At 35.6% G+C, this 21,087-nt stretch overlaps 1 protein-coding gene across 3 annotated transcripts in view; it reads left to right on the forward strand.

Annotated features, from left to right (window-relative positions):
- The window catches only part of LOC136033548 (metabotropic glycine receptor-like), a 129,131-nt gene that overhangs the window by 43,324 nt on the left and 64,720 nt on the right, over nucleotides 1-21,087 (forward strand). For all 3 annotated transcript variants that reach the window (XM_065714289.1, XM_065714290.1, XM_065714291.1), the window contains one exon: nucleotides 14,753-14,997. In XM_065714289.1, coding sequence (XP_065570361.1) covers nucleotides 14,753-14,997 — 245 coding nt within the window. The remainder of the gene's footprint in view (nucleotides 1-14,752; nucleotides 14,998-21,087) is intronic.

The raw sequence follows: 21,087 nt of genomic DNA on the forward strand, positions 1-21,087 counted from the left end.
TGGGAAGTGTACATACGTTTTCAGGGGGATTTTTTGGTTTGGGGGGGGGAGAGTTCAAGGGGGGTTACGTGGGAGGATATCTCCATTGAGAAACTGCTGATGGGTGAAGATAATTTCAATGAAGGGGGCGCGGGATTTTCTAGCATTATTTGAAAAAAACAATGAAAAAATAAATATGAAAAGTTTTTTCTACTGAAAGTAAGGAGCAGCATTAAAACTTAAAACGAACAAAAATTATTACGCATATGAGGGGTTTACCTCCTCGTTATATCTCATTCTTTACGCTAAAGTATTTTTAGTAATTTAAACTATTTATTCTACGGCCTTTGTGATTCAGATGTGATTCTTTAGGAATTGGGACAAAATTTAAGCTTTAGTGTAAAGAGCGAGGTATCGACGAGTTTGAACCCCCCTCATATACGCAATAAAAACATACGAATATAGAAGTTTGTTACGTAAGTTAATTCGTAAGTTACGTATATTTTTTACCAATGAAAACGTTTGTAAAAAATTAAAAGTTCCAGTTGCTTTTTTAAGTAATAAAAAAATTGGAGGGCAACTAGGCCTCCTCCCTTGCTCTTTTTTCTCAAAAATTCCTAAAATTTTCAAAATTGCAATTAATTAATATGCAAATTCCGTTTTAATTATTTATGTGCGGAGAGCCAAGATTAAAACATGCATTAATTCAAAAACGTCCTGAGATTAAATAAAAAAAACAAGTGTTTTTAGATGAAAGTAACGAGAAACATTGAAACTTAAAACGAACAGAAATTACTCCGCATTTGAAGGGAGCTCTTCCTCCTCAATGCCCCGCTCTTTACGCTAAAGTTTCTTACTGTTTTAAAAATAGAGTTAGAGAAAGAGTCAAACTTTAGCGTAAAGAGCGAGGCGGTGAGGAGGAAAAGCTCCATTCATATACAGAGTAATTTCTGTTCGTTTTAAGTTTTGATGTTGCTCCTTACTTTCATTTAAAAAAACTTGTTTTTTTTTTTTATTTAGTCTTAATAAGGATGAGAAGCATTTTTATTTAAGAACTGCTATCGAATGCCAAGTTTAAGATTCTCCATTGATCAATTTTGGTAATATTTTGAATCTACTCCTAACTTAAAGTAACATGAAAATAAAAAAGATCCTCCTGGACCTTTCTTAGGTCTTTCCATTTCCCCAAAATATCTCCTTTGGTTGTTCAATAATTATGCCGTTATTAGGGTAATAATATACTTTTGTCGCTGCTACCATGTCTAAACATAAATTGAAAATTGAATCTCTGATTTTTGTAATTTCGTAAAATTCCAAAAAACAGTTGTGTAATTTTATACGAAACCATTTCAAACAATAAGATTTATTTTCACTGTGCTAGGTACTGTAATTTTCTAGATTTTTCGATTAGTCAAAAGATCACTAATCATAAGAATCTAGAAGCAATCCTAAAGTATTTAACAAAAGAGGTATTACCTGACTCCTTACCCATCTTAAGGAGTCTGAAGACAACCACAGTCACCAATTGTTTTGAAACCAAGCTTATGGCAAAATAATTCGGTTAATTTTAAATATAAAAAAAGTTTACAGTAGGCTATCGAACAAAAGATTGATGACCTATGTTTTGAAAGAATAGTAATATGAATAGACAGTTATGCAGTTCATACGTTGTTGTCTTCTCATTTTCTCACTTGCTGCATGTTGTAAACCAGAAACCTCCATGACAAAATTAGGTCGAATAAGATGAAGTATGATTCAAAATCGACGTATTTAAGGAGACATATCTCGGTTCTTATATGTAAAGACTTCCCAGACTTGTTTCCTTGTCCAATCTTCTGAATTCCCTATTCCTCCCTTGTAACAGTTTTTGTAAGGCTAGGCCTGATCTTTCAGTAACGTCAAATTGAGGGATAACGTAACTTAACCTGGATTAAGTAAATCCATCCAGCCAAAAATCATCTGCTCACAACATCACTCGAGGCTTGACTTCCAAGGGTTATCATTTCCAAGGCAAATGAACAAATTAGGTGCAAGTATGGTTCCTAAGGAACACCATAGAGAATATATCCTTAACAGTTTGTTCTTCTCGCTCATTATAAATACCTTAGCTAACGACGTGTCGTAAGAGGATGAAATCAGCCTGGATTCTCCTGAGGATTCCCATGATCTGTTGTGTCGTGGTTAATTCGTTATGACATATTTTGTTAAATACTGTCTAAGAAAATTTTTTAGTATGAACTTGGCTTCAAGCTGTTTTCACCTAGCTATGATCAGGTTAGCCCCTACTGCCTAATCTAAAGGTATGTTTGAGGAATGGAGAAGCAGACTCAGTTCCAGATGACTGATAAATGCTTTTTTGATAAACCGCTTACAGTACACTGTTGTTATGCTAATTGGTCGATAATTTTCTGCGCTTTCTTTTTCTCCCTTTTGGTACATTCCACTAACCAATCTTTGTTAATTGTGGTTGAGTTTATGGATTTCTTGATGCGCAAGATTGGAGGTAGGGAGATTTGAGAGGCAATTTGCTAAATAGCCGAGGGTGAACCCGAGAACTTCCTTGTGTTTTATTTGCTTTAAACTGTTAATTGGTTTTAGATAAGTCGGCTTGCGTGAAGTTTTGCTTTACGTGAGTGAAATATAGCTTGGTGAAGTTCAACAGTATGTTCTTTAATTGAAAATGCTCATGTGATTTGAAAAAATAGAAAATAATATTTTTTAGTTCAATAGTTTCAAGATAGCAACTGAGTACTTTAACCCATCTTACATTTCTTCTATTTGGTTTTGGTGATCATACATGCTTTCGGACGTTTTGTGGCTTATATCCTCATCCTCGAGTTCCTCTAGATAATCGTAAACGCCATGTCATATTGCTTCTCGAATTTAAACATTTCTTTTAAGTACCCTTCATCTCTAATCTTTTCTTATGGTTGCTTTTAAAGTCAGAAGACAAACATGACTACTCGATGTGGATCCTCTTGGCGGTTGCTTACTAACATCAATAACATTCTCAGGTCTATTTATGTTAACTAGATAAAGCAAGGAGGGTTCTGATAATTTTGAAATCGGGTGTAATTTGAGCTAACTGGTGCAGATGACATGTTGCGAGGGAATTAAAAAACGAGTTAGTGCTTGTTATTATTGCTAAGATATCATTTAGCACCATATTATTGTTAAGCACCATATTATTGTTAGCACCATATTATTATGTTAGCACCATATATTGTTAGCACCATATTATTGTTAAGATATCATTAAGCACCAACATCACTTTAATTGAAATCTTCAACTATTAGAATATTTCAACCCTTTGGTGCAGATCAGAGATAGAAATACCTTATTCAGGCCTGTTTAGTGAGCTGGGACTCTGAGACACATCACATAAATAAATTTTGGTGATAAAGAGGAACTCTAAGAAAAAAAAAACTCGATCTGATATGTTTTTCTTTTTTTAGTGTTCACAGTTAGTTCTCTTCTTTGAAAGTCTTTGGTAAAGCAAGTAACCAGATCCTAGCCTTTCATTCAGGTGTCAGTTTCATTGAGTTGAGTCAATGATTGCTTTGACTCTATCTCGCAGCATGCAAATATATTCACATAAAATTTGTGAGCTAAATGTTGTTCAGATAAACTAATAACAGAACTAATTGTTAAATAATGGCCTTTATTAAACAATTAAATTAAAGAACAAGTTTTTAGTTGAAAGTAAGAAGCAACAGTAAACTGAAAACGATCATAAATTATCCTGTTTGTGATGAAAGCTTCCCTCTGCTCTGCCCCTAAGTCTTTTTCGTAAAGTTTTTTAGTCGTTCGAAGTTTTTAGTCTTTGTGTTCCAATTCACCGGCTCTTGTGTTTCAGCAGTTGTTCCCAAAGAATCTGTACAAAAGTCAAATTTTAGTGTAAAAAGTTTGGGGTTGAGGACGGTGCTGTTGCCTCAAATAAAGAATAATTTCCGTCTGTTTAAGTTTTAATGTTGCTCCTTAATTAAGTTGAGAAGCTTGTTTTTTTAAATTCAATTTCTGATTCTTTTTCAAAATGTGTCTAAACTAGATATGACATGGGCTACCGGCCCCATATGCCCTTGATTTCTAGTTGTTAAGTGTTCATAAAAAAAATGTAAATATTCAAAATTGTAAATTAATTGGTAGCAGCCTACTTTTTTTGATTTTCTACATAAGAATTAAAATCTTGAATTATAATTAAAATTTTGGAAAAAGTTTGAAAATTTCGTCAACATTTTAGACGAACAGTAGTTTTGCTGAATAAGTGTTATAATAATATTTTTACTACAATATGTAATATTGTAATATTTTATGTAAATATTATATGTAATATTACATTTTATGTAATATTTTTACATAATTTTGGGTGGGTGGAAAGGAGTATTATTATTCATATGAATCGAAATTCTAAGTGATTTTTAATCCTCTACGATGTTAAAGCCCTTGCGACCTTTACAATAGGGTTGAACATTCTATACATAAAATTATCACATTTAACATATTCTATACACATGTTTAAATACATCGAAACATTGTATGTATGCACAGGAAAAGAAAAATAGAAAAAGGAAAAGAGAACCCCCCCCCCTACCCCAAAGAGATTTCTGGAGAGGCTCACGATGCCACGCCTCAACTTTTCTACCTCTGTGATGATTGGCATGTGCATGTAATGTTTTATACTACAGACGAAAGGGCGATCGCACTGGGAGGGGAAAAATTACCCCCCCCCAGTAATAATGATAAGGGCACTGACAAAAATGTTTCTGAGAAAAAAAGAGTAATTATATGTAAATTTCTACCCCCCTTCTTTCCCCAAAGCTCATTCTATATTCATCTTAATTTCCATGAAAGGGACACAGGATTTTCTAGTATTATTTGAAAAAACAATAAAAATAAATGTGAAAAGTTTTTTCTACTGAAAGTAAGGAGCAGCATCAAAACTTGAAACTAACAGAAATTATTACGCATTTGAGGAGTTTAATTCCTCGTAATACCTCACTCTTTACGCTAAAGTATTTTTAGTAGTTTCAACTATTTATTCTACGGCCTTTGTGATTCAGAGGTCATTCTTAAGGAATTTGGACAAAATTTAAGCTTTAGTGTAAAGAACGAGGTATCGACGAGAGGTGAACCCCATCATATACGCAAGAAAAACACACGAATATAGAAGTTCGTTACGTAAGTTAATTCGTAAGTCACGTATTTTTTTACTAATGAAAACGTTCGTAAAAAATTAAAAGTTCTAGTTGCCTTTTTAAGTAATCGGAAAATTGGAGGGCAACTAAGCCTCCTCCCTCTCTCATTTTTTCTCAAAATCTTCCGAATAAAACTATGAGAAATCTATTTAGCCAAAAAAAAAAAATAATATGCAAATTTCGTTTTAATTATTTATGTGCGGAGAGCCAAGATCAAAACATGCATTAATTCAAAAACGTCCAGAAATTAAATAAAAAAAAACATTAGCTTTAAATGAAAGTAATGAGAAACATTAAAACTTAGTAAGGAGCGACCCGGCTCAATAGTAACCGAAACTCTAAAAAAATGATCATCAAGTTTCATCAAGTTTAGTCTTACCCATCAAAAGTTACGAGCCTTAGAAAATTTGCCTTATTTTAGATAATAGGCGGAAAAACCCCCGAAACGCCATAAAAGTTTTGCGAAAATCACACCACCAGATTCAGCGTATTAGAGAACCCTATTTTAGAAGTTTCAAGCTCCTGTCTAGAAAAATGTGGAATTTTGTATTTTTTTTTTTTTTTTCCATAAAACAGATCACGAATGCGTGTTTATTTTTATTTATTTTTTTTTTCCAGAGGTGATCTTATCGACCCAGTGATCTTAGAATGTCGTGAGAGGGCTAATTCTAACGGAAATTTTTCCCAGGGGTGATCGTATCGACCCAGTGGTCCTAGAATCTTGCAAGAGGGCTCATTCTAAGTGACCAAAAAATTGGAGGGCACCTAGGCCCCCAAAAGCTAATTATTTTCCCAAAGTCGCCAGATCAAAATTCTGAGATAGCCATTTTATTCAGAGTAGTCAAAGAACCTTATAACTATATCTTTGAGGACGACTTACTCCCCCACAGTCCCCATGGGAGGGGACACAAGTTACAAACTTTGACCAGTGCTTACATATAGTAATGGTTATTTGGAAGCTTACAGACGTTTTCAGGGGGATTTTTAGGTTGGGGGGGGGGGTGAGAAGAGGGGAATATGTTGGGGGAACTTTCCTTGGAGGAATTTGTCATGGCGGAAGAAAATTCTCATGAAGGGAGCGCAGGATTTTCTAGCATTGTTTAAAAAAACAAATAAAAAATTAATATGAAAAAGTTTGTTCAACTGAAAGTAAAGAGAAGCATTAAAACTTAAAACGAACAGAAATTGTTACGTATATGATGGGCTCACCTCCTCATAATACCTCGCTCTTTACACTAAAGTATTTTTAGTAATTTCAACTATTTATTCTACAGTTTTTGTGATTTCGGGGTCATTCTTTAGGAAATTGGGACACAATTTAAGCTTTAGTGTAAAGAGCCAGGTACTGACGAGGGGATGAACCCCTTCATACACGTAATAAAAACATGAGAATACAGAAGTTCGTTACGTAAGCTAATTTATAAGTTGTGTATATCTTTTACTAATAAAAACATTCGTAAAAAAAATAAAAAGTTCTAGTTACCTTTTTAAGTAGCCAAAAAATAGGAGGGCAACTAGGCCTCCTCCCCCGTACCTTTTGTTCTCAAAATCATTCAATAAAAACCATGAGAAAACCATTTAGCAAAAAAAAATGCAAATTTCGTTTTAATTATTCATCTGCGGAGAGCCAAAGTCAAAACATGCATTGATTCAAAAACGTTCAAAAATCTGTATATATAAAAATAAGTTGTCTGTGTGTCGAGTGACGTCATGTCAGAAGGTTGGCATGTCGTCATTATGACGATGACGTCATTAAAGGTATTTAAGACACTCGTTCACGGAAAAATGTTTAATTGTAAAATGACTGAAGAACCTACAATGTCAACAGCCGAGGAAGCTGCTCAAAGAGTCTATGCCAAAAAACTTGCTGCTGATAGAGAAAGTAAGAAAAGAAAGCGTGCCGAGGAATCACAAGAGCAACGCGAAACCAGACTTGCTGCTAAAAGAGAAAGTGAAAAAAGAAGGCTAAAAGTATTTCAGAAAATCGTTCAAAGACAAATTTTTAATTGTAAGAAGATCGTGGACGGAAAAATGTTTAATTGTAAAATGACTGAAGAACCTACAATGGCAATAGCCGAGGTAGCTGCTCAAAGAGTCAATGCCAAAAAACTTGCGGCTGATAGAGAAAGTAAGAAAAGAAAGCGTGCCGAGGAATCATAAGAACAGCAAGAAAACAGGCTTGCGGCTAAAGAACGCAAAACCGCGCAGCTAGATGAAAATCCACCTGGACAGCGAGAGTCAAAATATATCAAAACTGAAAATGATAGCGATGATGATTGGGGTTTGGGATTTCGACTTGGATAAGGACATCAATGCCTACCATATTTTAGTTTAAAAAAAAACAAAGGTTCGGCGATATGTATTTCATAGTGACGCTGAAAAATAAAGAAGAAAAAGAAAACTGAAAAAAGAAAAAAGGTAAAAAACTAAAAAAAAGCTAAAAAGAAAAAACACTCAAAGAGAAATTACAGACCGGGACACAAATGACGACCGGGACAGAGGGAATATAAATGACGACCGGGACACTCAAAGAGAAATTACAGACTGGGATACCGGGACACAGGGAATATAAATGACGACCAGGACACAGGTATTTAAGAATATCGTTCAAAGACAAATTTTTAATTGTAAGAATATTTTGAAAGAGAAATTTCTAATTGTAAAATGACTGAAGAACCTACAATGGCAACACCCGAGGAAGCTGCTCAAAACGAATGTATTCAAGCCGAAGTAGCTGAGTTGGTTAAGCGTTATGTTTCAGGTTCTAGGTCCGAGAGGCTCCAGCTTTGAGCCTTGGCTTTAGCATTAATACAAAAGAAGAAAAAAACTAAGAAAGGTAAAAACTACAAAAAAACTAAAATAAAATACTAAAAAAAAACTAAAAAAGCTATAAAACTAAAAAACAAAAACAAAAAAGGTAACAAACTAAAAACTAAAAAAGAAAAAAAACTAAAAAAACTAAAAAAAGGTAAACTACAAAAAAAAATAAAAAAAAACAAACTAAAAACTAATAAAAAACTAAAAACTGAAAAAGAAAAAAAACTAAAAAAAGAAAAAAAATGAAAAATAAAGGAGAAAAAGAAAACTGAAAGCCGGGACACAGGGAATACAAATGACGACCGGGACACTCAAAGAAAAATTACAAACTGGGGCACTGGGACACAAATAACGACCGGGAGATATAAATGACGACCGGGACACAGGAAATATAAATGACGAACAGGACGCTCAAAGAGAAATTACAGACTGGGACACTGGGACACAAATGACGACCGGGATACTGGGAATATAAATGACGACCGGGACACAGGGAATGTTCGATTAGCAATCACCATAAACAAAGCTCAAGGGCAATCATTAGAATAATGAGGTATAGATCTGAATACGGATTGTTTTTCCGATGGACAATTTTATGTTGCATGTTCAAGAGTCGGTAAACATGACAATCTATTTATATGCACAGACAATGGGACATCGAAGAATGTTGTATATTCGCAAGTTTTACGTAGTTAAAAACATATATATCTATAACGAAAAGAGAAATCTTTTCTCTTTTATCTATATTCACAGGTGGGACACAGGGAAACAACTACAATGGCGCGTAACTAATATGGCGCGTAACGACTTACGCGCGCGGGAGGGCCTGGGGGGCGAAGCACCCCCACCAACTAGGTGTTGGGGTGGCGCGAAGCGCCACCCCAACAGCTAGTAAAATAAAAAAACAAGTTTTTTTTAACAGAAAGTAAGGAGCGACATTACAACTTAAAATGGACAGAAATTACTTCGTATATGAAAAGGGATGCTTCCTCATCAACACCCGCTCTTTACGCTAAAGTTTTTACTGTTTTAAAAAGTAGAGTTAAGAGAAAGAGTCAAACTTTAGCGTAAAGAGTGGGGCGTTGATGAGGAAGCATCCCCTTTCATACACAAAGTAATTTCTGTTCGTTTTAAGTTTTAATGTCGCACCTTCCTTTCCGTTAAAAAAAAACATGTTTTTTTATTTAATTGTAGACAGGAGTTTAAAACCTTTCCAGTCAAGTTCTCTGGTATGCTGAATCTAATCGTATGATTTTTATTAAGATCACGTAACTTTTTGGTTTTTTTTTTCTTATTTTTTCAAGAATCAGGCAAATGTTCTCAGGCTCGTAGCTTTTGGTTTGTAGCATTAAACCTTATGAATCTTATGTATTTGAAACCAGCATAGAAGCCAAACTTTTTGATATATTTTTGTTGTCAGGACAACTTGTTTTAGAGTTACACTTACAATTGGGCCGAGCTGCTCCTTACTTGCAAAATGTTTGAGAGCTCTTGACTATCAGTATTTGGATCTTCACTGATGCAAGAAATGATACCAGTCCAATTGTTCAGTTTTATCTTACTTATGAATCTCTTTTCGTGACATAAATCCTCGTTTAGTAAACATAAATCATTTTATAATTGAATTTGACCTTTCTTAACGACATAAATCTGCTATTTAATTTTTACTAGAATGCTTGGAACACTTAAAATGATTAAAACAATGAGAAAAATAATGTGAAGATTGAAATTTGTTTCTTTTTTTAGCTCAGCTCCTTGTCTCTTGTCTATTCTTTTAAATTATGTATGTATACGGATTTTTCTTACTTCATAATAAATATCCTGAGCATATGGGATGCAGCCCAAATAAGACTTGATGATAAATTGCTATTTTATCAGTATGTAAGCCTAGATAGGAATTGATTTGACACTGATTATTCATTAATGCAGTAACGTAAAGCACAATGCGTCTCACCTAAAATATATATGTATATATATATATATATATATATATATATATATATATATATATATATATATATATATACATATATATATATATAAATAAGCTGTCTGTGGATGAGTGGGTCTGTCTGTCGGGTGACGTCATGTTTGTGTGTTGACTGACGTCATGAAGTTAGTTGTCGTCATTTTTGTTATGACGGTGACGTCATTAAAGATATTTAAGACATGCGTTCAAGTAGAAATCTATTAGTGTTTAACTGTAAAATGACTGATGAACTTACAATGGCAACAGCCGAGGAAGATTCTCAAAGAGTCTATGCCAAAAAACTTGCTGCTGATAGAGAAAGTAAGGAAAGAAAGCGTGCCGAGGAATCAAAAGAACAGTAAGGAAACAGGCTTGAGGCTGATAGAGAAAGTAAGAAAAGAAAGCGTGCCGAGGAATCAAAAGAACAGTAAGGAAACAGGCTTGAGGCTGATAGAGAAAGAAAGAACAGAAAGCGTGCCGATGAACTACCAGAGCAACGCGAAACCAGACTTGCTGCTAAAAGAGAAAGTGAAAAAAGAAGGCTTGCCGAGGAACTACCAGAGCAACATGAAACCAGACTTGCTGCTAAAAGAGAAAGTGAAAAAAGAAGGCATGCCGAGGAACTACCAGAGCAACATGAAACCAGACTTGCTGCTAAAAGAGAAAGTGAAAAAAGAAGGCGTGCCGAGGAATCACAAAAACAGCAAGAAATCAGGCTTGCTGCTGATAGAGAAAGTAAGAAAAGAAAGCGTGCCGAGGAATCAGAGCAACCTGAAAGTTATCGCCTGGCATTCAGGTACAGCCCAGTCGATGATTATAGCTTGAGTAGATGTGTTCAAATCGGGACTATGTCTAAAATTTGTCCCTATTGCAAGGCCTTGAAATTCAATGGTGAAACAATGGGAATGTGTTGCGCCTCAGGAAAAGTTAAACTTCCTCTATTGACTGCACCACCAGAGCCATTAAAGACTTTCCTTACTGGAACTACGTCAGAATCTAAGCGTTTTTTGTCACAAATCAGAAAATATAACTCATGTTTCCAAATGACGTCGTTTGGAGCCCAAATCGAAAATCCAGATCAATTAATGTCTACTTTCAAAGTAAAAGGGCAAATTTATCATAGAGCAGGGTCCCTTCTACCATTCTCAGGCGAGAATAATAAATTTTTACAATTGTACTTCATCAGTGATAGAAATTCTGAATTGAATGCACGTTGCGAAATTTCTTCCAACGTTGAAAGGACAATCGTTTCCCAATTGCAAAATCTTTTCCACGAAAATAATAATTTAGTGCGTCTGTTCAAAACAGCCATTGATTTGATGCCTATTGATACGCATAAAATTATTATTTCCGCTGACAAAACGCCTCCTGGCCAACATGTGCGTAGATACAATGCTCCAACTATCGACGAAGTGGCAATCGTTATGGTCGGTGATCAGTTTTTACTACGAGATATTATTCTTCATAAGCGAAACGCTCAGGTTTTAAGAATTGGTGAAACTCATCGATGCTACGATGCCCTACAATATCCTATCATTTTTTGGGATGGAGCCGACGGCCATCACTTTAATATTAAATTGATGAATCCAGCCACTAACAAAGAAATGAATAAGAAATGCAGTGCAATGCATTATTATTCCTATAGACTAATGATTCGGCAGGATGAAGAAAATTATATTTTAAAATGCCGTCAATTGTTTCACCAATTCGTCGTTGATATGTATGCTAAAATTGAATCAGAACGTTTGCTATATATCCGCCTGAATCAATAACAATTTTACCTTCGTCATATGCTGGCATTCCCCGTCATATGCATGAATATGCTCAAGATGCTATTGCGTATGTTCGTCTCTATGGTCGTCCAGATTTATTTATTACATTTACATGTAATCAATCTTGGGACGAGATACTGCAGCTTTTACTTCAAGGACAATCGGCGGTTCATAGACATGACATTACGGCCCGTGTCTTCCGGCAAAAGTTGAAATCACTGATAAACTACATAGTAAATTTTGAAGTGTTTAGGTCAGTGCGATGCTGGATGTACTCAGTGGAATGGCAAAAACGAGGTTTGCCAGACGCACATATACTGATCTGGCTACATAAAAAAATTACTTCGAACGAAATTGATGATGTGATTTCCGCTGAAATACCTGATGAAAATGTCGATAAGGGGCTACATGATATTTTTGTAAAAAATATGATACATGGACCTTGCGGTGCACTGAACGAAAATTCACCATGCATGGCCAAAGGAAGGTGCACAAAGCAATATCCTCGACTTTTAGTATCCAACACAATTACTGGCAATGATGGTTACCCACAATATAGAAGAAGATCTACTGAACAGAGAACCCTAATGTAGAAGTTTCAAGCTCCTATCTACAAAAATGTGGAATTTTGTATTTTTCGCCAGAAGGCAGATCATGGATGCGTTTTTATTTGTTTTTTTTTTTTTTTGTTTTTTTTTACTTTCAACGCCCCGCTCTTTACGCTAAAGGTTTTTACTGTTTTAAAATGTAGAGTTAAGAGAAAGAGTCAAACTTTAGCGTAAAGAGCGGGGCGTTGAGAAGGAAAAGCCCCTTTCATATACGGAGTAATTCCTGTTCGTTTTAAGTTTCAATGTCGTTCCTTACTTTCATTTAAAAAAACTTTTTTTTTTATTTAATATTACTTAGGAGCGTACATCCCTTGCAGCCTTCCTCAATAACGCCCAGCAATATAAATTTTATTTGATTTCCTTAATCTTAGTTTCAATGCTTTACAAAGTAACGAGTAAGGAGTTTGATAACAATCCTGTTCTCGCATATTGAACTCTCAAAATCTCTAAATATCAGTTCATTTTATTTTAATAGTATTTTTCTTTAGAACACCGAAATAATCCACATAATCTAAGTCAAGGAGAGTTTTACCACCCCATTTGGTACCATATTCTATCATAATGTTTGCTGCGTTCCTTGGGACGACATCCGTCAAAATAATCCATTCCATGTAAAGAGGACGAAGTCGCAATTGTGCCTTGGAGGATAAAGATCTCCTTTAAAGCGGCCCACAATTTGTAGCTGTGAAGGTTTGGCCTTAAAAGCCAAGCGTGTTTAACAAGTTTTCTTTAAAGCAAGGCAAATTGAATTTTTTACGACCATGTTTAGACTGAAGTATTTCCACCATTTCATCATAAATTACAAAATCGTACTTGTGTAGGTTTTACATGGAATAAATTGAAGTGAAGGAGACGCATTACTTCCTTGTAATAGCTAAAGATAGACCTTTTTGTGGTGACGTCAAGAAGGTGATGTAAAAATTGCTTTCCCCCTTTCAGAGCTGTCGAGACCCAAGTTGAAAAGAGCAATAAATTGTTCCACAAAGTATCTTTTTTGGCTGTGTTTCAAAGAAGAAGACGACAATCTGACAACTATTTAAAATGAAAACATTCGTTTTGTAGACAGATTATAAAAATTACACATCTTGAATGTGTTTTACAACAAATCAAGGCAATAAAAGAAAATCAACTTCAAACAGGGCACAAACCACATATGAAACCCGTTGATAGGAAAGTGTGCATACACACAGATCTAAAAGCACCTGATCCCAACACGGCTGGACACACTCCTCCTCCATCCCAATCTTTTCAATTCTTTACTCTATCCTTATTTCAATAAGATTGCTGTTGGGGTTCAGATAGATGACTATAAACAGCCTCTCGTCCTTCCTCTGTAAACACGACATGACAATCTTAACATCCCTTTCGTCATAGCAAGTGGGATGGAACTATATATTTCGTATGACTTATAGTTTGATAAATAATTATTCCAACAGGCACATAAGAATATGACTAGACATTTCATCTAGAAGATATTTGATTCGTCTTAACATCCATACCACACATACATAATTGCCAACTGTCATAACCGTGGTTTCCTGTATTGCAATCTTAAGAATGATCTTTTTCTTACTAAGCATCATCAGTTTAAGTAACTTAAGCCTCTTAACATTAATTTTCAATCCTGTTCTCGCATCCTTAACCCTCAAAACCTCTAAATATCAGGCCATTTTATTTTAATAATATTTTTCTTTAGAACACCGAAATTATCAATATAATCTAAGTCAAGGAGAGATTTACCTTCCCATTTAATGCCATATTCTATCATATTATTTGCTGCTTTCCTTGGAATGAGTCCATCAAAGTAATCCATTCCATGTAAACAGGACAAAGTCACAATTATACCTAACTCTTGATTCTAAACCTTACCTGCTACTAGCCATACAGCACCAGCTACTTTGTATGGAAAACCTCATTGTAAAATTTTTAGGGCTCTTTTAACCGAAATTAAATAGTTTTAGCGTCCCTATTAATAGCCTAAAGTGGTTGGAAGCAACCAGCCCCTCCTGTGCTTTCTTTGCCCCCAGGTACTCCCATGGGATCGAATCAAAATTTAGATTCAAAAATTTTGTCCAGAGCATGCAAAAAGTATGCCTCCTGGTCAAAATGGCCCCCACAGTCCTAGGGGAATAGCTTAAAATTATTTGGGCCTTTCAAAGCCAAATCAGTCCACGTGAAGTGGCGGAGAAGAGCACAAGAAATCTCCCAGTAAACCTTGATGTGTGGCCCAATCACTTCTCACACGGAACTGCATTGGAGTGAACGCCGATCATCTTTAAAAAACGGAAAATAAAACATCTTGGCTTTTGCAAATTAAATAAGATTCATTTAAAAAAAATATAATTCAATAAAATATGAAAGAGCTATTTAACATGCCAAATGATTAATAGTTTTGTCTTTTTTTATTTTCAGCTGAATCACTCTTCACGTGGACTGGAATTTATTTTGCTGTTTCATCCAGAAATATGCAGTGTGATCATTCCGAGTGTTATAGACTACTTGCTGCCTTACTCTTGGAATTTTGCGCTTCTTCGTCATACATGGTTCTATCAAAGACTACTTGGATTCAAGGAATTTCATTAAAACAAAACGATATTGAATTCTTCAGAAGCCAGTTTTCAGTAACGCTCACAGTCTTAATAAACTTTATGCCAAAGGTAGGTGAGTCTATAGTTAATAGGCTGTAGTATGTAGGCATTATTGCCAACTAACTGCAAATGTTTAAAGATTGATGTCAAGTTTTTGTAAAAAAAAAAAAAAAAAAAAAAAAAAAAAAAAAAAAAAAAAAAAAAAAAAAAAAAAAAAAAAAAAATGTAGTAAAATCTGTAAACTATAATAAAACTGGGTACTTGTGTATTAGCCAGTACAAACTCGAAAACTTGGATCTGCAAGACAAGAGAATAACGAGTTTATACCTGCCAGTACTTAAGAACACTTAGCTTAGGTTCAGTTGAAATCTATGCTGTAGGTATATTTTTATTAAATATTGAAAATATAGAAATTGTATTTTGATTGGGTTAGGTTAAATTAGGTTAGGCATTCACTATAATACATTCTATACAGCTCCCTATAGGATTCTCTTATCCCTCATACGTGGTGGCTCTTAGTGTATACAAATGTTCGTGTCAAAATAGTCTTCAATAGAAATATATTGCCAGAGAAGATGCATGAATGCCAAATCACATCCTGGTAGTGATTTGAAGCACCAAACACATTTTCAGAAGATATACGGACCTGCCACCTGAAATATCACAATGTCTACATATTTTCCTGCTATCAAAAAGTACGCAAATGTTTTTTTTTTTGAGATGGTCATTTAGAATGCACACGCAATTTCATGAGGAAAAATTTGATATGGTGCCCATAATATGCTGGTCTAAAGATTGTCTTCCTCTTTCCCATCCTTCAACTACTACTACTAATATTAACAACTCACCACAGCAACAGGCCGCCTGAGGCCAACACAGAAACGCACTCTGCTCCTCAATCCTAATCTATTCAAAAGCTCCCTCGTTGCACCCTCCCAGGAAGTTCCCATTCCTGTAAACCCTTCTTTACAACATTTTGCCTCCCCAACCGGGGACGACCTGCTTTCTGTCTACCCCTAGACGGTTGGCCAAAAAGGACAATCTTCTGCCATATTTCATCCTGTATTCGCAGAACGTGCCCTAGCCATCTCAACCTTTCTCCCAGTATAGTCCTAGAAAACGGGATCAACCAAAACTTTTCGAACAGCCTAGGGTTCAAAATACGTTCAGTAAGCTGGTTACCCAGAACAATCCATAGGCAATTTCTCTGGAAAAGGTCTAGCAAATCATCATCTATTTTATACTTGTATGTTCTTATATTTTCCGTGATGTGCTATTCTTAGGATTACAGCAAATCTTATTTACCAAAAATGTTGTATAAATCTTGGTTTGTAGACTTACCTTTCTGTTCTCCCAAGCCCTTCTTAAACTGTAAAAAAAACAAAAACACCCTGAGCCTTGGCTATTCTACCTTTTAAATCTTTATTCAAGAAAATGCTAACAGCTCCATTAAGCCAAAAATGACTAGAAATAAAGTCCAAAAATCTTCCAAGCGTAAAACTACCGCAAATCATTATCAATAAATAAACAAAAAACTCAAACGAGCAGAAATTACAATAAATGACCGAGTCAAACCCAAAACGAGTAAAAAGTAACATGAATATCGCTGAAAAGAGTGCCTTCTCAAGACCTGAACGTTATATGCACTTTTTAAGTCTTTTTCACGGGAAATATAATATTTTATATCTTTTCGATTTTTTTTATTAGAATCCATAGTTGGCAGCCATAAACACAATGCTTTTGACTTAGTTTAGAGTAATATTCAGTTTTAAAGTATAGTAGGCCAATTGCATAATTGTGGGGGATTGAGATACCCAATATTCCTAAAGACACAGTTGCTGGACCATTTTAATATGCTGAACAAAATGACTGTCTCTAAATCTTGACTGAATGCGTTTGGAAAATGAATGGGCTTTAGAGAAAGACTGCTTACCCTCCAATATCCTTCTACTCTTAAAAGGGTCACCAGAATTTTAATTTTTGGATCGATATAGCTCCTTTAAAATTTTCAGTGATATTTCTAACTATCATAGAGTAGTGGTGCCTATGATGTTACCAAACAGTTTGTCGTGCATATGCGACTCCTACATTTATTGCTGGAGGCAACTTCAACCAGACCAACAAACAGCGGTAATCCAATGCGGTTGATATTGAACATTCACCGTCTTCCTCTCTCAATGGGCCCAAACCAAAAAGAAGCAAAGTGACAATTCGCCACTGAACCAGGACTCTATGCGTCTTTGACCGGTGGATTGGTAATTACTCATTTCCTGGCTTGAACCTTGAAGTTGAACCATCCAATTCCCTGCTTCTCGAGAAGTTTCATTAACTTTTCCCGAATAAAGTATTGCCAATTTTTGAATCGGACGAGCCGTGGATCACAAAAGAGCTGAAGCGACTGATCAAACTTAGATGCTAACTACATACTTCAGGGTGTATTTCAGCTGCGAAAAAGTTACGGAACCGCAATGTTAATGTCAGTAGACATGCTAAAAGGACGTATGTTATTGAGAAAAATGTCTAACTGCTTGATAGTAATTCGAGTAAGTGGCATTCGGCAGTCCGATAGATGACTAGAAAATATGTTAGCAGTGAACTACGGATGCTGAAAAGAGATGAGAACTTGATATCAGCACAAAAAGTTAGTTTTTTTTACCGAAATCTGTACCACATATCCGTCATTGAGTGAATTTGAGTCGAATACTCTGATAGAAGACTGCGAATGCGATGAAATAAATCAAGTTTCTTAGTACAAAGTTTACAGGGAGAAGCGGAAACTTCGAAATAACTGTGCTACCTCTCTTGGCGAGTTGCCAGTAAAACTTTTGCTTGAGTATGCTATGTTCTTGCAAAACCGTTATCTACGGTCATTAGTCAGTGCTTCAATGATCAGTCGTTCCCCCAGCCTTCGAAACAAGCTTATGCACGTGTCGTTCCAAAGGTTTAGCGTCCCAAAAGCTGTGATCAGTTAAGAGCAATTTTAATCGCGCCGAGCCTTGCCACAGTCCTTTATTTACCGTGAACTTGTGTTGCAAGCTGAAAATTCACTTGACCATCAAAAGTATATTTGTTTATAATGGTGTAGTACCACAGTGCATTTAGTTAGACATTATCATCTGAACGTACAATGGCTCAAATCTGGAGATACTTCCGCTGATTTGCTACTTGTTGGTTACAATATTTTCCTCCTTTTTTGAAAGTAGGACAAATTTTCTCAGGAGTGTAGCTTTTGATTGGTAACATTAAACTTAATGAATTTTGTATATTTGGAATCACTATAAAAAGCCAAATCTATTGTCAGAAAAATTCCGTTTTTCTTAGAGTTTTGGTTACTACTGAGCAGAGTCGATCCTTACTTACAGTGCGTTGCCACGAACTGTTTGATCAATGATATCAACAAAGTGCATTCCTGTGAAAGCACAAACCCGATATTGTAGATTTGATATTGTTGAGCTTAAAGGAAAGCATTTGATTTGATTAAGGACCTCATGGTTGCTACGAATCTTGAAAGAATGTGTGCATGTTAACATAGCTTACTGCTTGTTATTGACTTCCTATGTTCCCGGTACCATCGGCTCTAAACCCTCTTTCAAGGCGATTTTGACTCTTACTGGGAAAAGATTACACATGGAGCCCCTGAAGGCACCGAATTGGCCGCTCTACCTTTCTTTTCGGTAATTGATTATGTTGTTGATAACATGGATGACCAATTAAAATACGTAGACGATCTATCTGCGCTTCTTAAGTTCACAGTAGATACAACACAAGGTACGCCCCAATTTAGTACTGACCTATTAACGGAATTCAAAGAGGAATGCAGTACAAATACATTGTAGATCAATGAAAGCAATACCAAGTCGTAAGATTTACAGTCCTGGGAGTAAATTTCAGCACTGATTGCTCATTTAGTGCTCACGTTCAAAGGCTATTCCGTAAAGGCAACTGTGCACTACGTTCTTTGATTGCAATTTGTTGCTTGGATTTCCCAGTAAATCAGCTTAAAAAGGCATATCTAACATACATACGTCCAATGTTAGAAGATACATTACCCGTTTGAGGGCCTCAGATTCATAATATTGAGTATCTAAGTGATGGTGCGGAAGGAGTTCAAAACAGGGGAGTTAAAATCATCCATGGAGAAAAAGTCTGTAGATTATAAGTCTGCTCCTGAGTCTTTAAAGACTGCAGCTCTTAGAGATATGAGGTTTCAGTTGATATTACGTTTCGGGCAATTTCTCCTTGCTAGCCCCAAGCACTGACATTTTCTACCCCTGCTGCTAACTCAGTAGCTAATACCAGAAAGAAGAACATGTTAGTGCCTGTGCCTTGCAGAACTAATTGAGTTAACAATTTATTCATGCCATTTTTCTACCCAGTGCCTTTAACAAAATACCTTACGACTAGGTTTGTAAATGACAGCGACATTTAGTTTGTGATTTTACATCTACGACTACGAAAGCTGTCTTTAAATAATTTATTTCCGATTGCTAAATGAGACTCTTCTAAAGTTCACACGATCACTCCTTCTATAAGGGCCTTATATTCCCTGAAACATAACTTACAATTCGTACCCTCGGAATCTGGAGGATTTTGTCAACCCCAAAGGCCTTGTTATATGATCTTCGGACTATTTTTGAACCAATGGCTACTTCAAAGTGTTTATCGGGTACATTTGGGAGATATAGCGTGGGGCGGTGGCTCCCAGATCACTTTGACTAGTTTTTATTATTTATTTAAGAATTAACGACGCTTCTTGACTACAAAGGTCCCTGCGTCGGCCCTGCAGTGCATTCCTGCAGCATGATTCGACCTCTGGGTCCCGTATTACCAAGCTAAGGTCAAATCCACTGCGCCACCACAGGACCACTTTGACTATTTCCAATCGAATGAGTCCTTTTCAAAGTTTCTACGACAACTTCTTTGATATGAAGTGCCCTGGTCTAAAAAAAAAGAAAAAAAAGAACAAACAATACATTGTGCCCACACCGCTCTTTACTTAGTCAGCGCTATTGCGCTGCCTATGATACTACCAAGGCAAGTGAAGCTGTTCACTTGATCAGTATTTTCGTTACCCAGCGTCACCTTTCCACCTTTAACCTTTTCAACGTCAACCTTCAAGAAAAGGATTATGGATACTAGTCTGTTCAACGAAGTTCAGTTATTGTCTTTTTTCGTTTCATTAACATTTTGTTAGTGTAAGCGTTAATATTTCATAGAAAGAAATCTCAGCTTTGCTATATATATATATACTTGTTTTCACTGTCTAAATAAATGGATTCATCCCCAGTTGAATGTTTATTTGTTTACTGGGTTGTATTTCTGTGGCGCAAACTTGTTTAAAGAGTAAATATGTGAACTATATATGAAAATGTTTAAAAAGAGCATTTCAGGTGGAAATCAGGGCAACTGTATAAGTTTTGCCCTTGCCCTTTGAACTACACTTATCTCGTCGCCCCTAGAAGAACATTCTATTGGCCTTTCAATCATTTTTCTGAAAATAGCTGTCTCAAAATTTGCATCCAACACCATGCTAGGCTGCAGGAATGTCCGGGGAGTCTGGTGCGTTGATAAAGTTGCAGGTCATCCTTTAATCGGTTTAAGCTCTTAAAATGACACTATATCTAAGAATTGACGGTGAAGTAAGCCTTTCGTATATTCTCTACAACTTTCCCTTGTACAAAACGGTCTGATGGGAGAAAATTATTCGAAGCAAAAACACTTCTCTAAACTAAGCCAATACGCGCTATTGTGTTGATTACATAAAAAAACTAGTTTTTTTTAGCTGATTAAATAAAAAAAAAAACTATTTTTTTTAGCTGAAAGTAAGGAGCGACGTAACGAACAGAAATTACTCCGTATATGAAATGGGTTGTCCCCTCCGCAATCCCTCGCTCTTTACGCTAAAGCTTTTAATTATTTTGAAAAACAGAATTGTGGCAGAGACAAACTTTAGCGTAAAGAGCGAGGGATTGCGGAGGGGACAACCCATTTCATATACGGAGTAATTTCTGTTCGTTTTAAGTTTTAATGTCGCTCCTTACTTTCAGCTAAAAAAAATAGTTTTTTTATTTAATTTCTGAACGTTTTTGAATTAATGCATGTTTGGTTTTGGCTCTCCGCACATAAATTATTAAAATGAAATTTGTATATTATTTTTTT

Source organism: Artemia franciscana, chromosome 12, assembly GCF_032884065.1.
Source record: "Artemia franciscana chromosome 12, ASM3288406v1, whole genome shotgun sequence".
Lineage (NCBI taxonomy): Eukaryota > Metazoa > Arthropoda > Branchiopoda > Anostraca > Artemiidae > Artemia > Artemia franciscana.